This window comes from Chlorocebus sabaeus, chromosome 20 (assembly GCF_047675955.1).
Source record: "Chlorocebus sabaeus isolate Y175 chromosome 20, mChlSab1.0.hap1, whole genome shotgun sequence".
Classification (NCBI taxonomy): domain Eukaryota; kingdom Metazoa; phylum Chordata; class Mammalia; order Primates; family Cercopithecidae; genus Chlorocebus; species Chlorocebus sabaeus.
The window spans coordinates 48,026,106-48,053,001 of NC_132923.1; the positions used below are offsets into that span (position 1 = coordinate 48,026,106).

At 40.5% G+C, this 26,896-nt stretch overlaps 1 protein-coding gene across 2 annotated transcripts in view; it reads left to right on the forward strand.

Moving 5' to 3' along the window:
* The window catches only part of GTF2B (general transcription factor IIB), a 38,704-nt gene extending 14,889 nt beyond the window's left edge, over window positions 1-23,815 (forward strand). For both annotated transcript variants that reach the window (XM_007978050.3, XM_038002601.2), the window contains 5 exons: window positions 12,570-12,703; window positions 16,446-16,592; window positions 16,721-16,850; window positions 19,256-19,537; window positions 23,397-23,815. In XM_007978050.3, the coding sequence (XP_007976241.2) occupies window positions 12,570-12,703; window positions 16,446-16,592; window positions 16,721-16,850; window positions 19,256-19,537; window positions 23,397-23,530 (827 nt within the window). In that variant the 3' untranslated portion in view covers window positions 23,531-23,815. The remainder of the gene's footprint in view (window positions 1-12,569; window positions 12,704-16,445; window positions 16,593-16,720; window positions 16,851-19,255; window positions 19,538-23,396) is intronic.
* Window positions 23,816-26,896: the final 3,081 nt, after the last annotated feature.

The following is a 26,896-nucleotide window of genomic DNA, read 5'->3' on the forward strand; positions in this document are numbered from 1 at the left end:
TTCTGTACGTTTAGATTTTTTATCTTCATATTTTCCATGTCTTCAACCTAGACTGCAAACTCCTGGGGGCATATACTTTATAATTGTGTGTCTCCATTGCTCCTAGTATAGCTAGAAGTTACTGTCTCTAGAATTGAGGGTTGGCTTTACTAATTGATAAGCCATGTAACTATAGTTGAGTTACATAATTTGTTCAAGCTTAATTTGTTTCATCTGTGAAGTAAATCTTTTTTTCTTCCCCCATGGAAGACAGATACCATACATCTCAGAATTGCTGAGTCAAATGAAATAATATGTGAAATACATAGTGTAATTTTAGTATAAGATTTCACTGATATGTATTGTGGAGATACAAGTGCTTTTTTTTGAGGCAGGGTCTCGCTCTGTTGTCCAGGCTAGTGGCATGATTATGGTTCACCGCAGCCTTTACCTCTCAGGCTCAGGTATCCTCCTGCCTCAGTTTCACAAGTAGCTGTGGCCACAGGCTCATACCACCACCCCCAGCTACTTTTTAAAAAAATTATTAACATTTGTAGAGGTAGCATCTCCCTGTGTCGCCCAGGCTGATCTCGAACTCCTGGGCTCAAGCAGTCCTCCTACCCCAGACTCCCCACAGTGCTAGAATTACAGGCATGAGCCACTGTACTCAGCTTCCCCCCCCCCCTTTTTTTTTAACCTTGTGGAAAAAGAGGGTGATTCTAAGTCTGAGATGCCACATTTCATAGCATGTCAGTTGCAACAAATGTTTGAGTGATTGCTGTGGGTCTGGTATATTTAATGCTCCAATTATAGTATGTTAAAGATTATTGGGTAACCATCTTTCAATTAGCATTAACAGTGTTTTCCAAAGGGAAAATTAGGTTTGGTTTAATATGGCCAAGTTTTAAAAATAAGCATATTTGTATTCACTTACAAGTTATTTCTTTGGCATCCCTTGTAAGCCTTTAGACACAGCCTTCTTGCCTAATTTACAGCTTTTAATTTGGGTGCAATTTTTCTCTTGAACATCAGAAAATTACCCATTAAGTACTTGAGTAGCAGACTGCCCTTTGAGCTGGTTTGTTTCCATTTTACAGAAGGGGAAACTGAGACTCAGATTGCTTAGGTAATTAGCTCAAGATTCCCATCTTACAAGCAACAGAGCCACATAAATCCAGGTCTGTGGGACTTAAAAACCTTTTTTAACATATGTCTCTGTTAATCACTGTGCTGGTTGGTTACTGAGAGTGATAGAAAGATGAGAATGCTGTGAGCAAACCCTGGAGCAACTCTTTGGATAGTGTATGAAAGAGAGTAGGGTAACTTCATATGGGATCCTGTAGTTAAAGCTACATTACAGATCTTCCGACTATGGTGACATCCTGAAGATAGTACTGTTGAAATTCGAGTGAAGCACATTTTTTAAGAATGGGTAAGGATTTATGGAGAGAAAATTATTCCAAGTAAAGGGAAAAAGAAACCTATGCCATAGGATAGAGGCCTGAACAGTAGTAGTATGTGAGTGACCAAATTTATTGTGGCCAAATTTAGGATACACTTTCAACCAATGCATCAGCTCCTCATCTTAGATGCTGCTACTCCTATCGACCTACTTGTATTTGAGGAAAATTGAAATGTAATAAGATATCCAGGGATGGGGCTTACAATGTATTTTCCTGACTGTTTTCCACTGTTTCACCTTGAACAGTTTTCTTTAGGGTCTAAACATCAGGGGCAAAGTAGGCTTTTATGGGCTGGTCTGGGAAATAAACTGTGATATGCTTTGTTTCTAGGAGATAATTCATGTTGAGTTCCTACTCAATTTATGGCAACATAAACTGTGATTTAGAGACTGGTGATTTAGAGACTTGCTATATATTTTTTTTTTTTTTTTTTTTTTTTTGAGATGGAGTCTGGCTCTGTCGCCCAGGCTGGAGTGCAGTGGCCGGATCTCAGCTCACTGCAAGCTCCCCCTCCCGGGTTTACGCCATTCTCCTGCCTCAGCCTCCTGAGTAGCTGGGACTACAGGCGCCCGCCACCTCGCCCGGCTAGTTTTTTGTATTTTTTAGTAGAGACGGGGTTTCACCGTGTTCGCCAGGATGGTCTCAATCTCCTGACCTCGTGATCCGCCCGTCTCGGCCTCCCAAAGTGCTGGGATTACAGGCTTGAGCCACCGCGCCCGGCCGAGACTTGCTATATTATTAATAGTATTTCTTTATGAAGTCAGCATTCTCTTCAAACTTGAATGCTTTCATTCAAGCTGACCATTTCTTGGTCAACATTCTCTTCAAACTTGTCTAATGTAAGATTTCAGTAAGAATGTGTAGTGACCCTGGACTAAAAAGTAGGATTATTTGACATGTCATGAGAAGGAATCGTAGAAAGGATTAAATGACCACGGAAAGTGTGGAAGCTAATGATACATTTAATCATCAACATTAGACTTACTGTTTACAGCATGTTGACTTAAAATAGTTTTCCAAAGTACCTTGGATTTTTTTTTTTTTTTTGCTTTAAACGTAAAAATATTTGATGCTTAGAGTTTGTCCACCTTGAATATATGTTCAGATTCTTGAACTTCTAGACTTACCAGCACGTTTGAAAGCATTTGTAGTTTTTAAACTAAATGAGCCTGTGAAGACAAGTAATTTGGGGTTATTCTGAGACTTCTACTTCTGAATTCTTTACTACAGGTTGTATGCCACAGTGATTAAGATTAGTTTCCAGGAAGACAGCAGAAAGAATTGAAATTCTGGGAAATTCCTCTTCGTCTTCCTGTTCTTAAAAATTCCTTTATGAGGAGCTGGGGGCTTGTGCTGTAATCCTGATAACTCAGGAGGTTGAGGCAGGAGGATCACTTGGGGCCAGGAGTTCAAGACCAGCCTAGGCAATGTAGCCAGACCGTGTCTGTAAAAAAAGAAATATTTTTTTTAGTTAGCTGTGTGTGATGGCGCAAGCCTATAGTCTTACCTGCTTGAGGGAATTAGTTCCCCCAAGTAGCTAGTGAGAATCGCTTGAGCCCAGGAGTTTGAGGCTGCAGTGATATGAGTGTGCCACTGCACTCTAGCCTGGGTGACAGATCAAGACTCCACCTCCAAAAAATAAAACAAAATTTTAAATTCCTTTATTAAATTACAAAAATAAGAAGCAAAAACACTCCTAAGAGTCTAAGTCAGGCTAGAAAATCAGACCCTCCTCAGTATTTGCTTCCTGGCTGCTTTTGGTATGTTGCAGTTTCCCCTGCACGAAAAGCCCTTCTAGTTTTCACGTTGTATTATGAAATACCTTTGGTTGTATTTCCAGTTGCTTGCATGGAAAAGAGGATAAATGTCTGTTTAATTTGTCTTTCTTTGTGGTTTGCTTCAGAATATGAGGCAGAGTACCCTGATTTTTCTGGGCATTCTTTCTCACTTCTCCTCTCCCCCATCCTATTATTCGTTATAGCTGAGACTGCTGGTTGTTTGCCAACGTCCATTTCCCCGTTCTTTCATTAGTAAGAGTCCCAGAGTTTTACATGGGCATGTATGTGGCTGCTCACCTAGACCCTATTTCCCAGTTTCTCACGTAGCTAGGAAATGTGGTTAAGTTCTGACCAGTGGGTTTGTAAGTATAAGAAGAGATGTGTGCAGCTCTAGATCCTGCCTTAATAAAAGATGTATCCTTACTTTTTCTCCTTCCCAATGGCTAGAATGTAAACATGATAAAGGAAATTACCAACAGCTGTCCTATGCTACAAAATGCAAGCCATAATAAGGATATCTTATCAAAAAGATAGGAGGAGCTTGGGTCATACTAGCCTGGGACTGTTAAGTGTGGACTGTTAACAGGAGAAACTTCTATCTTGTTTAAGTCACTACTATTTTTTATTTAATTATAACAACCCTACCTGTATATCCTTCCTTAAAAACTTCTGGAAACCTGGCCAGATGCGGTGGCTCACCCCTGTCATCCCAGCACTTTGGGAGGCCGAGGCGGGCAGATCACGAGGTCAGGAGTTTGAGACCAGCCTGACCAACATGGTGAAACCTTGTCTCTACTGAAAATACAAAAATCAGCCGGGCATTAGCCGGGCGTGGTGGTGTGCGCCTGTGATCCCAGCTACTTGGAAGGCTGAGGCAGGAGAATTGCTTGAACCCAGGAGGTGGAGCCGAGATAGTGCCACTGCACTCCAGCCTGGGTGACACAGCGAGACTCCGTCTCAAAAAAAAAAACCAAAAAAACATGGAATCCTGTGGGACGTTTCTCTTGTTTGGGTCATCTATTAGTCTGCTAGGGACTGTGCTACTGCCCAGAGAGACTGAGAGTACTGGTGGTAGTGACGTTGGAAGATTTTCTGGATTGGATTGGATTGACAGTTCTTTATTATAGATAGAATGAATAAGCTTAAAAATCAATATGAGGCTTATGAATATAAAACTATAATAAAGAGAAACAGGGATCCTATGGACTTGGCAGAAAACTGTGCCCATAACATAGTTTAATTACTCAGAGAAAGTTACAGAAACCAATGTGATCAATTAGCTGAAGGGTCCATTATTGAAATATTATGGAAGATTTCTATTAAATGTCAGAAAAAAGTAACACAGCACAAGGAGACCAACACGATAAAACTGGTTTTTAGGTGGTAATTGGCAGACTTAATACCCTAAAAAACTAAATCAGTAAAGCAGAGAACAAACCTGAGACACACCCACAGTGTGCAAGACGACAAGATATCTATTAGGTTAGTCAGACAAGGTACCCACCATGGTACTACTTGAAGATCCAGGTGAATAAAGTATTAAAGATAAAAGAGAAAAAAACTTTACATTCCTAGCAGAAGAGCTCAGGGCTACAAATCAAGAATTGTGCACACCACTGGGGATTGCATCCTTTTAATATTTTAAAAATTATATTAATAGAGACTTGTAACCTACCACTTTCTTTCTTTGTGGTTTTTTTTTTTTTTTTGAGACAGAGTTTCGCTCTTGTTGCCCAGGCTGGAGTACAATGGCACGATCTCAGCTCACCGCAATCTGCACCCCCCAGGTTCAAGGGATTCTCCTGCCTCAGCCTCTCAAGTAGCTGGGGTTGCAGGCATGCAGCACCGCGCCCGGCTAATTTTGTATTTTTAGTAGAGACCGAGTTTCACCATCTTGGTCAGGCTGGTCTCAAACTTCTGACCTCAGGTGATCCACTCACCTTGGCCTCCCAAAGTGCTGTGATTACAAGCGTGAGCCACCGCACCCGGCCTAAAAAGTTACTTTCAAAGGACCTAAATCATGTTGACAGATTACTTCTCTGTGACAGTTGCTGAAATACAATGAACTTATCCCTAATTCTTCAGTTTGTCATTTGGTACAAAAAGGAAGCCATAGAACAATCTTCTGAGCCAGACGCAGTGGCTCATGCCTGTAATCCCAGCACTTTGGGAGACTGAGGTGGGTGGATCACCTGAGGTCTGCAGTTTGAGACCAGCCTGGCCAACGTGGTGAAACCCTGTCTCTACTAAAAATACAAAAAATTAGCTGGGTGTGGTGGTGGATGCCTGTAATCCTGGCTACTCGGGAGGCTGAGTTAGGAGAATTGCTTGAACCTGCAAGGCAGAGGTTGCCGCCAGCCAAGATCCAGCCTGGCCAACAAGAGCGAATCTCCATCTCAAAAATAATAATAAATAAAAAGAGCAATCTTTTATACGGATTTGTACATAAATCTCCAAAAATACAGTGCCGAATTATCTTTGTTAATTGTCGCTTGGAACAGCACTAACGACTATTCGCTTAACATTTTTGGTTCTCCTTTAGGCTATATGATGTAATTGTATTTCTCCCCTTTGAAGCATGACCACTTGACTGGCTTTGGCCAGTGGCATGTGAGTGGAAATGTTAGTGTCACTTTTGGTCGGAAGCCATTATGAAGTCTGTGTATAATTTCCCACATTCCCTTCCCCATCCATGGTAACTGACAATATCTCAGGTGATAAAGATCCTGTCATCTTGAATAAGGATGGTGTAAGAAACTTCCAGCTATCCCTTTATAGACATGTAATGTGAATAAGAAATAACCCTTCATTTTAAGCCACTGAGCTGCTTTAAAAATTGTTCCTCCAGTATAACTTGATTTATCCTAACACATAAGTATTAAAGTATAATAAATCTCAAACAATTGTGGTTAGCTTTTTACAACATAAGAAGACGTGGTGGCTGGGCGCGGTGGCTCACACCTGTAGTCCCAGCACTTTGGGAGGCCAAGGACGGAGAATCGCTTGAACCTGGGAGGCGAAGGTTGCAGTGAGACTAGATCGCACCACTGCACTCCAGCCTGGGTGACTGAGCGAGACTCCGTCTCAAAAATAAATAAGTAAATAAATAAATAAATAAATAAATAAATAAAGACAATGTGTAAGAAACACGGTGGTCTGGTAGGAAGACAGACATTTAATAAACTCAACACTTACTCCTATTTAAGGTACTTAGGGTAGAATAATGCTTTAATAGACTGTTTCAATTGTATGCATAATGTTGAAATGTTTCAGTTTAAAATGAAGAGCATTGTTTTGAAAGTTTTGACTAGTGCTTTAGATATAAAATATAAATGAAAGTTAAGCGTTGGAAATGGAATGTGGTTTTTTTGGAATATGTTTTTTGCCACTGATGGGGTTCTATATCTAGAAGTCAAATTAAATTTAAAAAAATTAATAGTCTATTAAAAGTAACTGAATGTAAGCATATAAAATATAGCAATTAGTAGTTAGAAAATGAGATTTTTAACATAAAAAATCTAGGTCTAGTCTTAAGCATGGCATACATAATACTTTGAAATCTGCAAGAAGACCTTGAGGAAAGAGTATTCCCTTATTGAAAAAGATAAGAATTGTTCTATGATTCCCAAAATAATGTATAGATTTGGTGTCATTTAATTCAAAATCAGTAGTATATTGGTGGGAATGAATTTTTAATTTTTAATTTATTGAGCTGTAATTGCATACCATAAAACATAGTTTGAATTTTGACAGTGCATGTACTGGTGTAACCCACACCCTAATCAAGATATAGAGACCGTTTCCCTCACCTTAGAAGTCATTTTGGCAGCCGGGCATGGTGGCTCGTGCCTGTAGTCCCAGCACTTTGGGAGGCCGAGACAGACTGATCACAAGGTCAGGAATTTGAGACCAGCCTGACCAACACCGTGAAACCCCGTCTCTACTAAAAATACAAAGTTTAGCCAGATGTGAAGGTAGGCGCCTGTAATCCCAGCTACTCGGGAGGCTGAGGCAGGAGAATTGCTTGAACCTGGGAGGCAGAGGTTGCAGTGAGTCGAAATTGTGCCACCTCACACCAGCGTGGGTGACAGAGTGAGACTCCAGTTGGGGGGAGGGGGGAAAGAAGTCATTTTATGCCACTTGCCAGTCACTCCCACCCAGCAATAGCCGTGGAACTGATTTCTGTTCTCATAGATTATTTTCCCGTTTTTTCAACTTCACTTGAATGAAATCATACAGTATGAACTTTTTTGTGACTGACATTTTTGGTTTGAAATAATTTCAAAAAAATTTCAAAAAGTTTTGAGATATATTTGTTATTGCATGTGTGAGTAGTTTATTTATTGAAGAATATTCCATTGTGCACATTTTCCTGTTGATGGGTTGTTTCTAATGGAGCAATACATTCACTCCATCCCTCAGTATCTGTGGGGGACTAGTTCCAGGACCTCCCTTGCATACCAAAATTTGCAGATGCTCTAGTCTTTGATACAAAGTGATGTAGTATTTGCCTATGCACATCCTCCCATATACTTTAAATCAGCTCTAGATTACTTCCGTAGCATAAATGTATGTAAATAGTTGTTTATACTGTGCTAAGGGAATAATAGCAAGAAAAAAATGTCTGTACATGTTCAGTACAGGCGTATTTTTTCCCCAAATGTTTTCAGTCTGTGGTTGGTTGAATCCGTGGATGCAGAATACACAGATACAGAAGGCCAGCTGTACTTAAGAATGGAATTGCCAGATTGTAAGATAGGTGCCAAAGTGACTAAACCACTTAAAACTGGTGCAAGTGATTTTTGACAAGTATTCTCGGTTTCTTCTTGAAAAATGAGATGGAATTCGTATTCTCTTCAGAATATGGTAAAATGTTTTAGTTAATACCCTTTAGACACCACTCTAATATATGGATTGAGAGCTATACATGTGTGAAATACATAAATACACATATTGGGTGTGTTTACTTTTTTGGATGGGGAACTTGATTAAAAGTGTTAAAGATCACGCTCTAGATGGAGGGAGGAGTTGTGCATATATATGTATTATAGTAGTGTAAGTTTTCTTTGATACTATAAATCTTCACATAGACTACAGTGTGTGGTTAAGAAGGAAACTAGTGGAAGTTCCTATGTTTCTTGGTTTCTAGAACATTAGAGGATATGTGAAGTTTTGTGTATTTGCTAATTAGCTGACTTCTTCCTTTTCAAAAGTTGATTATAGATTATACCCAGGCATGGCTGCCCTGGTACCACTTAGCCCTTGAAAAAATTTTGTCTTGCAGCTTTCTTCCAGAGCAACTTTTAAAAATACTACTCCATTTAGATTTTCTTCAAATGAAAATTCTTTATGTATTCTAATTTTTTCTGAATGGACTTGCCCTGTTTCTTGTTACTCATGTACTTAATCTGCTGGACTAGTTGTAGTTGCATGGTATGCTAATTGAGTTATTTTGGAAACTTCATTCCTTATGAATGCTCTTTTGGGTTGTTAAATATAAAAAGAGGGAATGGTTCTTAGCACAAACCACAGATTCTTGAACGAGTCATTTAGATCATTCCTACGTATGTGGAAAAATTACATCACCACCCAGTGTTGTGTTTTCTATTTATACTATGCTACCTTAAAATAATCCATCTTAAAAAAAATTAAAAATCCATCTTGTCTTTATAAAAACAATATAAAGCAGGCAGCAAATGGAACTCATGGTGTAAGGTATTTCAGAAAACGCTATGAAATGAAGCATCTTAGCTAACTAATGGTTTATCTTTAGATTTCTAGACAGACTTAAAAGGTGTGGGCATACCTTCTGCCTTTTCACTTATGCCATTGTCTTGATACATTCATGTATGTTAATAAAAATATTGCAAGTTACTGATGACATTTGATGATTTTTTTTTTTTTTAGCTTAAAATTTAGTAAGTAACTCTGGGTTTGAAGGCCACAGTGATTTTTGTTCTGTGCGTGTTTGTGTTTTTATTTTGCCAAATAGTAAAGTTAGATTGTCTTTTCTCTCTTTGAAAACATAAGTGCATGGGAACACCATGGTGTCACTTTAATTGGTGGATGCTATTAAAGGGACTAAATTCTGTCTAAAAATACTATGCTGGTGCTTATGATAAATTTAGTGAAAAGAGCTTGCCATGAAACAGGCACAATACCTAAATTTTAGGAAAACATATAGGTGCATACATATGAACGAAAAACACACAGCATGTATGAAAATATAGTGGTCGTCACTGGGTATTGGGAATGCAGGTAATTTTTTTTTCTAACGTATCTTTTAGTGAACAAGTATTTTCTAAAAAGGAAGAAAACGTGATCTCTTCAGTGTGATCTCTTTGAGACATGGGTTTGTTAGTGAATAGTACTCACTGCACAGTGGTTTGGTAAGGTTTCAGTGCACAATGACAATTTGATACTTTTAAGTACCTTTTAAAATCTGTGTAATTCACATTACTTCCTAAGTTTGGTGATGTTTATTATGAGGAAGAGGAAATAGAGAAATCCTTGTAATGCCATCCATCTAACGCTTTTCTCCTTGTTTTGGGCCACCTCCTCAATGTGATGTATTAAAATTGCCTTCTGATTTACCGCCCTGCTTCTGCCTGCCTTGCCTGTTCTCATTGCATGCAGAGATGGCAGATGGGAACTCTGCCTCTAATCTCAATCCCTTTGTAATGTGGACGCATGGTAGTCCAACTGATAATCCACTTTTACCTCAGCTGTTTAAAGAAAAGTTTTTCTGTTGCGTGCGGTGGCTCACCCCTGTAATCTCAGCACTTGGGGAGGCCGAGGTGAGTGGATCGCTTGAGCCTAGGGGTTCACGACTAGCCTAGGTAACACGGGCAAAACCCCGTCTCTACAAGAAATAAAAAAATTAGCCAGGCATTAGTGGTGCATATCTGTAGCTGCTCAGGAGGCTAAGGTGGAAGTATTGCTTGAGCCTGGGAGGCAAAGGCTGCAGTGAGCCGAAATTGCACCACTATACTCAAACCTGGGCGACAGAGCGAGACCCTGTCTGAAAAATAAAAAGAAAGAAAAAAGAAACATTTTGTCAGAGGCTTCAGGAATGAATCATTCTCGTGAGCATTTGCTTACTTTCGACAGGGTCTCACTCACCCAGGCTGGAGTGCAGTGGTGTAATCACGGCTCCCTGCTCCCTGCAGCCTCAACTTCCTGGGCTCAGGTGATCCTCCCACCTCAGCCTCCCTACAGGCATGTGCCACCATGCTCAGCTAATTTGTTTTTGTATTTTTTTGTAGAGACAGGGTTTCACCATGTTGCCCAAGCTGGTTTCGAACTCCTGGGCTCAAGGGATTTTCCTGCCTCAGCCTCCCAAAGTGCTAAGATTACAGGTGTGAACCACCATGCCCGGCCTTTTCTTAAATCTGTCACTAAGATTAAATTACATGATCACTATACTCTGGTTGTTTATGAACATTTAAATTAATTTTTATATACAAAATTAAAAAGCATGGTCTAGGTGGAATTCCTTCTGTTTTCTCTGTTCTTTGCTGTCCTCCTGATCAAGTACTTAGCAGAGCACTTGGAAACTTTTAAAGTCTTCTATGGAGATTAATGTTTTTGTTTTGTTATTTGGGTTTTGTTTTTTTTTTTTGAGACGGAGTTTTGCTCTTGTTGCCCTCTTGTTGTGATCTCAGCTCACCACAACCTCCGCCTCCTGGGTTCAAGCAGTTCTGCCTCAGCCTCCTGAGTAGCTGGCATTATGAGCATGCATCACCACGCCCAGCTATTTTGTAGTTTTGGTAGAGACAGGGTTTCTCCATGTTCGTCAGACTGGTCTTGAACTCCCAACCCCAGGTGATCCGCCCGCCTGGACCTCTCAAAGTGCTGGGATTACAGGCATGTGCCACCATGACCAGCTAATTTTGTATTTTTAGTAGAGACAGGGTTTCTCCATCTTGGTCAGGCTGGTCTCGAACTCCTGACCTCAGGTGATCCGCCTGCCTTGGCCTCCCAAAGTGCTGGGATTACAGGCATGAGCTACTGCGCCTGGCCCAAGATTAATGTTTTAAACTGATGCCTCTCCCTTATCATCCCCACAAAAAAGGAGAAACTCAGAATATATGCTATCTTTCTAATTTTCATAGCAGTAAATAGCGAATATTGAGCACGTAGTACTACTTTTTAAACACTTTACATGCACTATACGTGGGTATTATAATAGCTTATTTAATCTTTATAATCTTTAAAATACGAGGTTAAGGAGAATTTTAGAGCTGAGGTAATAAAGACATAGAAATGAAGTAATATTCTAAGGCTAAGCAGCAAAGGGCGGAGTTCACACTCTTGACTGTTATATTAATTGACTGTTAATACCATAACTCTAATTGCTGCAGTAACTGGTTTCTGCCATTTATTTCTTTCTGCTTGCTGTGTATACACAAAGATGAAATGGTCTGGTTCCTTCCTACTTTCAGCTTCATCACAATTCACTGAAAAAGCTCATGTTTTATAATTGGAGTGTAGAACAGACTCTGATGTGCATTTCAGTTCTAGCTATGTGATCTTAGGCTAGTTCATCTTATTTGTGAAGTGGCAGTAAAAGTGGTACCTCCCTTGATAAGGCTGTGAAAATTAAATGAGAACATGTACAAAAGGGCACAATGAGTAGCGTGTCTAAGTGTTCAGGGTTAACTTTTGACTACTCTGAAGGTATTGCCAGACATTGAGATTTCTCACCAAAACAGTAATAATACGGTTTACTTGTGTCTGCTTTTTTTTTGACATGATGTATTTAGATGCTGCCTCTTTGCTTAAAGAGGAAAGTTTGCCTACCAGACTTTCTTCTTACTGATTCTAGGCTTGAAGTTTATTCTGTATAAATTATTTGGCCACATATATTTTTCATCAAATTGTTACTTTGAAACAGAAGCTTAGGCTTATTTTCTGCAAAGCATTTCCCATCAAAACTTAGTGACGTTTTAATATGAAATTATTTGCATTAATAACATTCTAAAAAATGTTTTCTGTTTTTTTTCCCCATGCCTGTTGCAAATTTTGTGCAAAATCTGGTTCTTAATCATTATTACATTGTTTGCCTTTGCATCACATATGAATAGCTGTACTTTGCTACTTTTGACATTCTTTTTCTTCCAAGAGTTAGAATATCATAGCATAATGTTTCAAGAGGATTATTGTTTGACTCGCACAGTAGTTAAAGGAATGCTTTAGGACAAATGTCTGAAATGTGATATTTGAGCTAGATCCTAGATGTCCATGTGGAGATTTCCTGGGAATAAAATGGCTTAGTTGGGCATTGGACAGTGTAGTTAAGTAAACCTTATCTTGACAAAATGATTCAGGTATGTGCTTATATTCTTAGGTGACCGGGTTATCGATGTGGGATCTGAATGGCGAACTTTCAGCAATGACAAAGCAACAAAAGATCCATCTCGAGTTGGAGATTCTCAGAATCCTCTTCTGAGTGATGGAGATTTGTCTACCATGATTGGCAAGGTAGTAAGTCCCTTTGGCAGGAAATACCAATTGCAGAATGACCATAGACCTGAGAGTTTGGGAACTTTGCAAAAGTATGTCACTGTACCAGTGGGGACTCTTGACCTGTCTAATAAGCTTTGCCAGTAATATCATTGTGAATGAAGGCTAACTTGTGTGTGTATCCATCATAAAGTGGGGAAGACTTTTAAATCAAATTAAATCCAAATTAAATCAAAATTACAGGGCCTTTATATCAGACCTTTTTTTCATAAATCACATTTTGTATACACACAAAAATTGAGTGTAGTGTGGCCTTCATGAGTTAATATTGATATATTCTTTGAATATCAAGAATGCCTTCTCGGCTGGGCATGGTGGCTCACGCCTGCAATCCCAGCACTTTGGGAGGCCGAGGTGGGTGGAGGTCAGGAGTTCAAGACCAGCCTGGCCAAGATGGTGAAACCCTGTCTCTACTAAAAATACAAACATTAGCCGGGCATGGTGGTGGGCGCCTGTAATCCCAGCTACTCAGGAGGCTGAGGCAGAGAATTGCTTGAACCTGGGAGGCGGAGGTTGCAGTGAGCCGAGATCGCGCCACTGCGCTCCAGCCTAGGCGACAGAGAGAGACTCCATCTTTAAAGAAAAAAAAAGACAAAAACTTGTCTGGGCAACAGCCTGGAGTACAATGGTATAATCAAAGCTCACTGCATGCTCAAACTCCTGGGCTCCAGTGATCCTCCTTCCCTGACCTCCCAAGTAGTTAGGACTACAGGCGCATACCACCACGCCTGGCTAATTTTTATTTTTTAAAATTTTTTTGGCCAGGCTCGGCTCACGCCTGTAATTGCAGCACTTTAGGAGGCTGAGGCGGGCAGATCGCTTGAGGTCAAGAGTTTGAGACCAGCCTGGCTGACACAGTGAAACGCCACCTCTACTAAAAATACAAAAAAAGTTGCCAGGCATGGTGGCGGGCACCTGTAATTCCAGCTACTCAAGAGGCTGAGACAGGAGAATCGCTTGAACCCAGGAGTCGGAGGTTGCAGTGAGCCAAGATCACGCCACCGTACTCCAGCCTGGGTGACAGTGTGAGACTCTTGTCCAGGCAGGTCTTGAACTCCTGGTCTTAAGCAGTCCTCCCGCCTCAGGCTCCCAAAGTGCTGGGATTACAGGCATGAGTTACTATGCTGAACCCTGCATAGCCTGTTTTGTTTTTGAGACAGGGTCTAACACTGTCGCTCAGGTGGGAGTGCGGTAGCATGATCTCGGTTCACTGCAACCTCCTCCTCCCAGGCTGAAGTGATCCTTCCACCTCAGCCTCCCAAGTAGCTGGGACCACAGGTGTGGGCCACTACACCTGGCTAATTTTTAAAATTTTTTATAGAGACAGAGTTTCACCATGTTGCCCAGGCTGGTCCCAATTCTTGGGCTCAAGTGATCCACCCACCTTGGCCTCCCAAGGTGCTGGAATTACAGGTGTGAGCCACCATCCGTGGCCAAGGTAGAAATATTTTTAAGCTGCTAGGTTTATCACATAATAAATTTCTGTGTGTACTTGGGCATATTTTTCGACTTTCTATTTTTTCCTGTCCTGGTCCAGTTAGTCAAATGCCGTACCACACTGTTCTAATATATAGTAGCACTAGTTTTTCCTCATTGCTCTTCTTTTTCAGCATTTTCTTCACTAGTGTTTTCCATTTAAAGGTTAAGTTTGTTTCATTTTTAAAAAAAGTTTAGGTTTGTTCACTGGCATTTTTTGTACCTTTGGAGTTGATTGTATGATTTTCCTCAGCTCTGTTAATATGATGTTTTATATTAGATTCTTTAATATATTTGTGGAACAGTCTCCACTTGGTTGATATTACTGCCTTTTAATACACTGTTGGATTCTGTTTTCTGTGGGGTTTTTTGTTTTTTTCTTTTGAGACAGGGTCTCTTTCTGTCACCCAGTCTAGAGTGAAGTGATGTGATCATAGGTAACTGCAGCCTCAAACTCCCAGGCTTAGGTGACCCTCCTGCCTCAGCCTCCTGAGTAGCTGAGACCACAGGTGTGCGCCACCACACTCTACCTGTTTTGTTTTGTTTTGTTTTTCTGAGACGGAGTTTCACTCTTGTCGCCTAGGCTGGAGTGCAATGGCGTGATCTCAGCTCACCACAACCACCTCAAGCGACTCTTCTGCCTCAGCCTCCCAAGTAGCTGGGATAACAGGCATGTGCCACCATGCCTGGCTAATTTGTATTTTTAGTAGAGGCGGGGTTTCTCTCTGATGGTCAAGCTGGTCTCAAACTTCCGGACCTCAGGTGATCCGCCCACCTCAGCCTCCTAAAGTTCCAGGATTACAGGCATGAGCCACCGCCCCCGGCCTGTGTTTTAATATTTAATATTGTCACTGGGGTTTTGGTCAGATTCATTTGCAAATTGACATAGGGAAAATTGACTTCTTCATAATAAATCTTGTATTCAAAAACTCATAATGGGCCAGGTGCAGTGGCTGAAGCCTGTGATCCCAGCACTTTGGGAGGCCGAGATGGGCAGATCACGAGGTCAGGAGATCGAGACCATCCTGGCTAACCCGGTGAAACCCAGTCTCTACTAAAAAATACAAAAAAAAAAAACTAGCCGAGCGTGGTGGCAGGCGCCTGTAGTCCCAGCTACTCGGGAGGCTGAAGCAGGAGAATGGCGTGAACCCGGGAGGCGGAGCTTGCAGTGAGCTGAGATCCGGCCACTGCACTCCAGCCTGGGCGACAGAGTGAGACTCCGTCTCAAAAAAAAAAACAAAAAAAAACTCATAATGCCTTTCCATTTCCTTAGGTATCTTATGTGTCCTTCAGGAGATGTTTGAAAGTTTTCTTCATGAACATCTCACATGTTTCTCAAGTTTATTCCAAGATTTTTGTTGTTGTAATTGAAAAATTTGCTTTCCTTGTCTTTTAACTGATTGATTATACTTATGAAGGGTATTGATTTCTATTTATTTTGACCTTGCTGCTTTAGTGAATTATTTATAGCAGCTGTTTTTTAGTGATTTTCTTGCATACTCCAGGTGTATAAAGATACTATCTGCAAATAGTTTATCACCTCCTTTCCAATTTTGTACTTCCGATTTTTCTGTTGGTTAATTGACTAGTTTTTCTGATCAGTGTTATAAAATGGTAGCAGTGGGAGGTGCGTTTGTCTTGTGATTTTGGTGATAATGCTGGTAATGTTTCTTCATTAATTGTACTGGCTTTGGGCAGAGGAGAGTGGTTTTCTTATGTAAAGAAGTACTCATTTGTAGTGTCCTATGAGTTTTTATCAAAAATGAACTTTGAATTTTGTTCATTTGCCTTTTTAGCACCTTTGGAGATGATCATGATTTTTCTCCTTAGATCTAATAATATAATGTTTTACATTATTTGATTCTCTAATAATATCTTGTGGAACAATCTCCAGTTGGTCATGATATACTACCTTTTAATATGCTATTGGATTCTGTTTTCTAGTATTTGATATTTTTTATCATATTTCTAAGTGAAATTAGACTTCCTTTTTCCATGGTTTTGTCAGGTTTTTGTATCGTATTTCTATTTATACACTTTAAGCTTCACATTTTCTATGTTCTTGAACAGTTGTTAGAATTACATATTCCTTTAGTATAGATGGGCAGGATGCACAATTCAGATTTCTAGTCTATATAGAATCAGATCTTTTAAGTTATATTTTCATAGAAAGTGTCCCATTACATTTTTTCATAGTTTTTTCATAGTTTTAACTGTTCTATAGGGTACAGGAGCTGCAAGTTTTGATGAATTTGGCAATTCTAAGTACCAGAATCGGAGAACAATGAGCAGTTCTGATCGGGCAATGATGAATGCATTCAAAGAAATCACTACCATGGCAGATAGAATCAATCTACCTCGAAATATAGTTGTAAGTTCTTGTCTACCTCCTTTAAGCTATTCTGGCATTGACTTTGCATAATTTAATGAACACATGAAATTTCGATATTGCAGCTAATTAAATGACATAGAGTTAAACTTAGTTTTTCTGCTTTGAAGGATCGAACGAATAATTTATTCAAGCAAGTATATGAACAGAAGAGCCTGAAGGGAAGAGCTAATGATGCTATAGCTTCTGCTTGTCTCTATATTGCCTGTAGACAAGAAGGGGTTCCTAGGACATTTAAAGGTAAGTTTTTACCTTTTTTTTTGTTGTTGTTGTTTTGTTGTTGTTATTGTTGTTGTTGGTTGGTTGGTTTGTTGAGATGGAGTCTCACTTTGTCACCCAGGCTGGAGTGCGGTGATGCGATCTTGGCTCACTGCAACCTCCGCCTCCCGTGTTCAAGCTATACTCCTGCCTCAGCTTCCTGAGTAGCTAGGATTACAGGCACGTGCCACCACACCTGACTAACTTTTGTATTTTTAGTGGAGACGGGATTTCGCCGTGTTGGCCAGGCTGGTCTCAGACTTCTAACCTTAGGTGATCTGCCCGCTTTGGCCTCCCAAAGTGCTAGAATTAACAGGCGTGAGCCACTGTGCCCAGCCTAAAATAGCATTTTCTACATCATATTAAAGAAACAGACCAATGTCAGGCAGCTTTGACACTTAGAAGCTAAGTCATCTTTATTGTCACTACAGTAATCCACTTGAGCATCATTTGCCAGTGTCTACTTATTTTGTTCCTTGACAGCAAATTCACAGAATGTTCTTTTAGGCTGTTTTCCTACGTAGACTCATTTTAGTCCATGTAAGCCCACTATGTTCTTTGCTAGTGAGATCTTTTGATGGACTGTTATTTTGTGGGCTTTCAGGCCTGTAATGGTAAACCAAAGTAGGCCATTTACACATTTAGTTTACATGAAAACAGTTTCCATTTCTAGCACCAGTCTCTGTAGATGAGGGAGTCAAGCTTTAGAAAGTATCAGTGAAGGCCAGATACGGTGAGTCACACCTGTAATCCCAGCACTTTGGGAGGCCGAGGCGGATCACCTGAGGTCAGGAGTTCAAGACCAGCCTGGCCAATATGGTGAAACCCCGGCTCTACTAAAAATAGAAAAATTAGCCAGGCATGGCGGTGCACGCCTGTAATCCCAGCTACTCAGGAGGCGGAGGTTGCAGTGAGCCAAGATCGCACCACTGCACTCCAGCCTGGGCGACAGAGCAAGACTTCATCTCAAAAATAAATTTAAAAAAAGCATCAGTGAAGTTTTTTCTCTTGAGGTGTATTGTTTGCATTTTTACACTTCAGTTGGAGGCTTTGAAAGAACTGGTATTTTTCATACAGTTTGCAGTTACATGGGAATATGTGACAGTTTGTTCAGTGTTGCTCACTGACTTACACTACCAAAGCTCAGTTTAGCTGAAGACTATACTTAACCCTTTATTCATCCAGTGAGTATTTATTTTTTGTGTTTTTTTATGTAAAAGTGAAGAGGTGATGGCCTTTATCATCTTTTTTGTTGTTTTTATAATTAAAACAGAGCTTTTGTTAAATTTCTTCTGAAAGTGTATGGTGGTTGCATCTGGGAATAACAGGGTCAAATATTTTATCTCATCGAGCTGTATAGCCCATAATTGCAGGGATTTTATGTACACATGACACTGTGTTGCCTAAGAGGCATCCTTTAGCTTATTTTCTTTCAGCTCCTTGATAACACTGCTTACAACAGGTTAATATATAAATATCAATTTTTCATTTAAAGAAATTTACTTGCAATGAATTAATCCTTAGAGCAGTTAATATTTTGAAAGATTAAGACCTAAATTTAGCCAGGCTCAGTGACTCACACCTGTAATCTCAGCACTTTGTGAGGCCGAGGCAGGTAGATCACGAGGTGAGGAGTTCAAGACCAGTCTTGCCAAGATGGTGAAACCCCATCTTTACTAAAAATACAAAAAATTAGCCAGGTGCGGTGGCAGGCGCCTGTAATCCCAGCTACTCAGGAGGCAGGAGAATCGTTTGAACCCGGGGAGCAGAGGTTGCAGTGAGCTGAGATGGCATCACTGCACTCCAGCCTGGACGACAGAGTAAGACCTCATCTCAAAAAACAAACAAAAACCCTACATTTAAAGAGTGAAGAACATTAGGCCAGGCGCAGTGGCTCACGCGTGTAATCTCAGCACTTTGGGAGGCCGATGCAGGAGGATCACCTGAGGTCAGGAGTTCTAGACAAGCCTGGCCAACATAGTGAAACCCTGTCTCTACTAAAAATACAAAAGTTAGCCAGGTATGGTGGTGCATGCCTGTAGTCTCAGCTACTCGGGAGGCCGAGGCAGGAGAATCACTTGAGCCCAGGAGGTGGAGGTTGCAGTGGGCTGAGATCATGCCACTGCTGTTAGCCTGGGCGACAGAGTGAGACTCCGTCTTTAAAAAAAAAAAAAAAAAAAAGGTGTGATGAACATTAAAGTTAACTGAGAAATTTGCAGTTATCTCTGGGGGGGAGTATCACTGAGAGAATTAGGGTTTTATCTTTAAGGCATGATTGAATGTTTTACAATTAGAATGTATATTGTGTTTATAATTAGAAATGGTAGATTTTAAGATGAACTATATGGCCTAAGTGAATTGATTTATTTAATTTTTTTTTCTTTTAGAAATATGTGCCGTATCACGAATTTCTAAGAAAGAAATTGGTCGATGTTTTAAACTTATTTTGAAAGCACTAGAAACCAGTGTGGATTTGATTACAACTGGGGACTTCATGTCCAGATTTTGTTCCAATCTTTGTCTTCCTAAACAAGTGCAGATGGCAGCTACCCATATAGCCCGTAAAGCTGTGGAATTGGACTTGGTTCCTGGGAGGAGCCCCATCTCTGTGGCAGCGGCAGCTATTTACATGGCCTCACAGGCATCAGCTGAAAAGAGGACCCAAAAAGGTAGGGTTCGTCATCAGGAAGTGTGACAGTAAACTGTGAAATTCGCAGCATGTGATTATTTTTCCATTTTAAGTTTGAACCAGGTAAATAGCAAGAACCCACATTTGGCCCGGCACAGGGACTCATGCCTGTAATCTCAGCACTTTGGAAGGCCAAGGCGGGTGGATCATCTAAGGTCAGGAGTTCGAGACCATTCTGATGAACGTGGTGAAACCCCATCTCTACTAAAAATACAAAAATTAGCTGGGTGTGGTGGTGGGGCTTGTAATCCCAGCTACTTAGGAGGCTGAGGCAGGAGAATTGCTTGAACCTGGGAGGTGGAGGTTACAGTGAGCCGAGATTGTGCCATTGCACTCCAGCCTGGGCAACAGAGCAAGACTCCATCTCAAAAAAAAAAAAAACAACCCACATTTAAGACATCGTTCCTCAACATCAAAACGTTAAGAAAAAATGTTTTGCTTTTAAATAGCTCATAAAAAAAAATGTTCAGAGACATAACCCTGTAAACAAACCTAATTTTTTTCCCATTTGAATTATTTTAGTTTGTACATCTTTTATTCTTACAAGTTCTTTTTTCTCCCTAAATATATCCTCTTGATCATACTCTTTTCCTCCCCAAACTTACGTTTTTAAATCTTAGGGGTCAGGGAGGCATGCTTTGTTTCTCACTGCTTGGCATGGGATCCTACAGATAGACAACGCTGTAAAATATGTGTTGGCCATCAGCCTTTAACATTCTGTTAAGGTTGGTTTTTTCCCATCTTGTACAGTATTTTACAGTTTCTTAATACAAATTCTGAAGTAAGTAGACGTAAGTGGTTCAGCCTTCTAAAACCATGTTTAAATTTAGTGTTGTAGGAAAACTTTCACCAGAAGTATTAAGTGAATTTCTTTTCCTTTTTCCTTTTTTTGTTTTTTTTGAAACGGTCTCCCTCTGTTGCCCAGGCTGGAGTGCGTGGCACAATCTCAGCTCACTGCAACCTCCACCTCCTGGGTTTAAGCTATTCTCATGCCTCAGCTTTCTGAGTAACTGGGGCTACAGCCACGTGCCACCACGCCCAGCTAATATTTGTATTTTTAGTAGAGATGGGGTTTCACCATGTTGGGCAGGCTTGTCTCGAACTCCTGGCCTTATGTGATTCGCCTGCCTCCACCTCCCAGTGTGCTGGGATTATAGGCGCAAGCCACCACGCATGGCCCACTAACTCCCTTTTAAATTTAGAAGTGACTACTCCTTTCTAAATCTTTGAGGATTATAGAAGTTATTCATAAACAAATGCATGTAAAGAAATTCATAAACTAGGTGCGGTGACCAGCCTCCTGGCCAACATGGCAAAACCCTGTCTCTACTAAAAATACAAAAAAATTAGTCAGGTGTGGTGGCACACATCTGTAATCCCATCTAGTAGGGAGGCTGAGGCAGGAGAATCACTTGAACCCAGGAGGCAGAGGTTATAGTGAGCTGAGATCATGCCACTGCCCTCCAGCCTGGGTTGATGGAGTGAGGCTCTTTTTCAAAAAAAAAAAAAAAAAAAGGTGGCAGGGCGTGGTGGCTCACACGTGTAATCCCAGCACTTTGGGAGGCCAAGGTGAGTGGATTGCTTGAGGCCAGGAGTTCAAGACCACCCTGGCCAACATGGCAAAACCCTGTCTCTACTAAAAATACAAAAACAGCCCAGCATGGTAGTGCCCACCTGTAGTCCCAGCTACTTGGGAGGCTGAGACATGAGAATCTCTTGAACCTGGGAGGCAGAGGTTGCTGTGAGTCTAGATTGCACCACTGTACTCCAGCCTGGGAGACAGAACAGGACTGTCTCAAAAAACAAACAGAAAGTGAGTTAGTGAATTACTGGCCTCAATAACTTTGTAATACTCTGTTCACAACAGCCTTCAGCTTAGGCTATATGTTGAAAAAATAACAAATGATAGGAATAATTAGAAAAAGGCAGCCAATCATTAGTTATTTAAAGGAGCCATTATCCATTCCCTTTGGCCTTCACTTACGTTTTAAGGAAATTTTGAGTCTTTTAGTAAAATTGAGAAGTTGCAGTTAGGCAGTTTGTCCTTGAGGTACATTTCTAGTTGTAAAGTTTATTCTAATGAACAACATGGAAACATTAATCTTGGTGCTTTCTGCTTTTTAGCTTTATATGAAAAGTCTTCTTCAAATGTAAGGTCCTTCTCTTCCCTGCACAGCAGGCAGTTGACATTCAAATAGTTGCCATTTATTGGTATTTAGATGTAGAATAATGTAATGCAGTGTGAGATAAGGAAATTTAAAATTAGCTAATTGTACAGTGATGGCAGGCATTCACAGTGAAAATCACTAAAACCTCACTGATTTGAATCAACTGTGAAAAGGTAATAAAATGAGTTTGTATTAAAAGATGTTTAGGCCAGGCATGGTGGCTCATGCCTGTAATCCCAGCACTTTGGGAGGCCGAGGCAGGTGGATCACCTGAGGTGAGGAGTTTGAGACCAGCCTGGGCAGCATGGTGAAACCCCGCCTCTACTAAAAATACAAAAATTAGCTGGGCGTGATGGCAGGTGCCTCAGCTACTCAGGAGACTGAGACAGGAGAATCGCTTGAACCGGGGAGGCAGAGGTTGTAGTGAGCCGAGATCTTGCCGTTGCACTCCAGCCTGGGTGACAGAGCAAGATTCTATCTTTAAATAAATAAGTGATGTTTAAAAATCCATTTTAATAAAGCATTCATAATACTTAACCAAATATTGTAGTGGCAGTCCTTTGGTATTTCTTTTAATGACTTTGAAAGGAAAAAAAGGGACAGTGACTTTAAAGGGTAAAAGTGGATCTATTAGGATTTTGTAATAGACTAGAAATGTTCGTTTGAGCTAAAAATATTTGCTTGTGTGCTTGTATCAGTGAAAAGGATCTCCGTCTGCTGTAAGTAGCTGTTTGACCTCGATGTATTAAGTAGAAAAAAAGACTGTAGAACAATATTTACAGTGTCACATTTTGTTTTTAATAGGGACCTCTTAACAGAAGTTAGCTAGGGGAAATTTTGCATGGGAACTTTCAAACACAGAAATAAAAAGTGAATTTCTTTACAAGAATGTATTTGTGGAGTACTTTGTGATCATCAGAAAGATTTATAAAGAAAAAGGAGCAGTCAGTTGTAAATACGATACCCAGTATAATAAGATAACACTCCTAATACTAAGTCCTGAACCCTTTTCATATATTTTATATTAGTTAAACTCTTCAAAACATTGACAGCTCTGTAAGGTAGTAACTACTGCTATCATTTTTATTGTTGTTGGTTACTGACTTTAGCTCCTGCCTTTTTTTTTTTTTTTGAGTCAATATTTGGTTAAGCATTATGAATGCTTTATTAAAATGGATTTTTAAACATCATTTATTTATTTATTTATTTAGAGATGGAATCTTGCTCTGTCACCAGGCTGGAGGGCAGTAGCATGATCTCGGCTCACTGCAACCTCCTCCTCCCGGGTTCAAGCAATTCTCCTGCCTCAGTCTCCTGAGTAGCTGGGACTACAGGCGCATGCCACCATGCCTGGCTAATTTTTTGTATTTTTAGTAGAGATGGGGTTTCACCATGTTGGCCAGGCTGGTCTTGATTTCCTGACCTAGTGATCTGCCCAACTCGGCCTCCCCAAGTGCTGGGATTACAGGCGTGAGCCACTGTGTCTGGCCTAGCTGCTGCTTTCTACCTTTTAGTATGTATTTCCATTATCAGTTTTTAGAAATCACTTCTGGTTTTGTTTTTAAGTTTGGCGCTTTATACTGTATAATCATATCTCACAAATGACAACGCAGGTAGTAGAAAGGAGGTAGGATGGAAATGACGGTTAATGTTTTGATTTTTGTCTTTTAGAAATTGGCGATATTGCTGGTGTTGCTGATGTTACAATCAGACAGTCCTATAGACTTATCTATCCGCGAGCCCCGGATCTGTTTCCTACAGACTTCAAATTTGACACCCCAGTGGACAAACTACCACAGCTATAAATTGAGGCAGCTAACGTCAAATTCTTGAATACAGAACTTTGCCTGTTGTATACATAGCCTATACAAAATGCTGGGTTGAGCCTTTCATGAGGAAAAACAAAAGACATGGTACGCATTCCAGGGCTGAATACTATTGCTTGGCATTCTGTATGTATATATACTAGTGAAACATATTTAATGATTTAAATTTCTTATCAAATTTCTTTTGTAGCAATCTAGGAAACTGTATTTTGGAAGATATTTGAAATTGTGTAATTCTTGAATAAAACATTTTTCAAAACTAAAGTTTTTGTTATATGTTACATTTAACTTATACATAATTATAAATAATGCAAATCATTGCAGCTAATAAAGCTTTATTTCCATTACTTATATATACATAGTTTTTTATTTTAATAAATTCATGGAAAGAGCAAAAGCTTTTGAGAACCATTGTTAACATCAACATCGTATTTAGTGTCCAGTTTGAAAGGATTCATATGTGAGATTTATTAATATGTCTATTATTAAACAAGAAATGATGAGCTTGGACCTTTTGAAAGGCACCAGCTTGACAGACATTAAAATGTTCTAAGTATGTGATTTTCTTAGTGAACTTATTGAGCAGAGAAGATGATGATGCTGGTAAATTAATAGCAGCAGCAGATCAACAGATTTTAATTTCTGGATGTTAAAACCTCATGTTGTAGAATCTGCATATCCCCGGTTCTTTTTTATTCTTTGTTAGGCTTACTGGTATACTCACAGGCTAAAGAGCATTTCATTTATTATCTATTATTTTTTGATACAGAGTCTTGCTTTGTTGCCCAGGCTGAAGTCCAGTGGCCCAGTCTCAGCTCACTGCAACCTCTGCCTTGCCTCCAGGGTTCAAGCAATTATCCTGCCTCAGCCTCCCGAGTAGCTGGTATTACAGGTGCCCACTACTACGCCCTGCTGATTTTTTTGTATTTTTAGTAGAGACAGGGTTTCGCCATGTTGGACAGACTGGTTTAGAACTCCTGACCTCAAGTGATCTGCCCACCCTGGCCTCCCACAGTGCTGGGATTAGAGGCGTGAGCCTCCACACCTGGCCTAAAGAGCACTTTAAATGAAGATTACTGGGCCTGCAGGTGGTTTTTACAGGGGGCCTTGAATCCAAGCTAGACATTACCACTGGTAACTGCACTGCTCTGGAAACAGGTGTCACAGTTCTGAAACATCTGAAAAGAGGTTAGCACTAGATTAGAAAGACGATCTCATGTTGCGGCCTGGTGGGCAGGGTCAGACTCTGGTTCATAGAGGGACTTTGCCAAGAGCAGACCTCCACTGCCATTCTGCTGACCATGGAGTGGGGATAAGTATTGGTGCCATGAAGACAAGTGGTATTTCTCCCTTGAACAAAACATAGGACACTCACCCAGTATTGTTTAGAGCTGGGGGAGAACACCGGAAGAAAAATCCTGTCAGGGAGAACCTGTCCCACCCAGCATGAGGCCTAGGAATAAGGAAGCTTCAGTCTGTATCTCCCTTCTGGACACATCTTTGATCCCTAGCATCACACATCTCCACATACGGACTAACGAACAGTGGTGCTCTCTAGTGTTCCCCAGGTTCTAGTGACTAGCCACAAAGTTCCCCATTCAGTGACCACTGCAGTTACCAAAGTTTATTTTTGCACTTAGTAAAGGTCAGTACCTACACATTATAGAAAATTAGGAAAATACATAAATAAGTCACCCAGAAATAACCAGTATGTTGGTGGGGTTTTTTTCTTCAATTTTTTTTTTCGAGATGGGGTCTCACTGTAGCCCAGGCAGGAGTGCAGTGGCACGATCTTGGCTCACTGCAACCTCTGCCTCCTGAGTTCAAGTGATTCTACTGCCTCAGCCTCCTGGTACTTTTTTTTTTTTTTTTCATTTCAGCTTCTTGCTGTGCTTATTTTAAGAGAAAGGTTCTCACTCTGTCACCCAGGCTGGAGTGCAGTGGCATGATCATAGCTCACTATAACCTCGAACTCAGGGTGAACTGATTGTCCTCAGCTTCCCAAGTAGCAAAACTACAGGTTCAGGACACCACACCCAGCTAATTTTTTCTGTTTTGTAGAGACATGTCTCACTATGTTGCTCAGGCTGGTCTGAAACTCCTGGTCTCAAGTAATCCTCCCACTTAAGCCTCCCAAAACACGAATTACAGGCATGCGCTACCGTGCCTGGCCCACATTTTTTCCAGCATAGCTGATTAAGATGTAATACGGCTTGTTTAGTCTGTTCATTTTTCTGGTTAAAAAGATGTATTCATTAGGTAGCTAGAAAAATTCAGATAAAGGGAAAATAAAAATCTGGCCCTTGCTACTCATGTGTCAACATCTTGGGCGGGCTTTTGTTGTTGTTTTTTGCTGTCTATACATTTGTAAAGCTTGGATCAGGATAATTGATTTTGAAGATTAATCTGGGGTCAGAGGGTATGTTTGGGCTGTTTTTTTGTTTGAGAATGAGGCATTGTTGTAGGCATTTCTTGAAATTAAAGGAATTAAAATGCTAGTTTTTATAAATCCTCCGTAAGCCACCCATATGGTTAAATCAGCTTAATTCCAAATACTGAAATAAGGAAAAATGCCTATTCGAAGGGTAACTAGTAGCACTGTGACCTGTTTTTTCCTTCCATCCCTGGCTTCACATGCTTGAGTGTTCTCAAAAGGGGTAAAAGTGGTTGGAATTGGATCCATTGTTAATAACCCTTTTGGGAAGTCATTAAATCTGACTACTGGAACATTCTCACTTTCAGCAAAGAAGCGCAGGGCTCAGCAGCAATTCTGTTTGGGGCTCAGGCCCCTCAAGCCTTCTTCACCTGAGCAGGCCCTAGTCCTTATTTGTCTATTTCTTTCAAGACTGTTCCATCTTTTAAATATAGAAGTTTATAGTTGGATGATTTTCTACTAAAATTCACTCAAGATACGGAGTGTTCATTCACAACTAAATCTTATTTATTGTGGCAAAATTGCTAATACTTAGACTTTTTTTTTTTTTTTCTTTTTTTTTTTTTTTTTTGAGACGGAGTCTCGCTCTGTCGCCCAGGCTGGATGGAGTGCAGTGGCGCGATCTCGGCTCACTGCAAGCTCCGCCTCCCGGGTTCACGCCATTCTCCTGCCTCAGCCTCCTGAGTAGCTGGGACTACAGGCGCCCGCCACCACGCCCGGCTAATTTTTTTTTGTATTTTTAGTAGAGACGGGGTTTCACCATGTTAGCCAGGATGGTCTCGATCTCCTGACCTCGTGATCCACCCGCCTCGGCCTCCCAAAGTGCTGGGATTACAGGCCAGGCCCTACTTAGGGTGAAAAGAATTTGACATACTTTGAAAACAATACATTGTAAATTAGTGATTCAATGT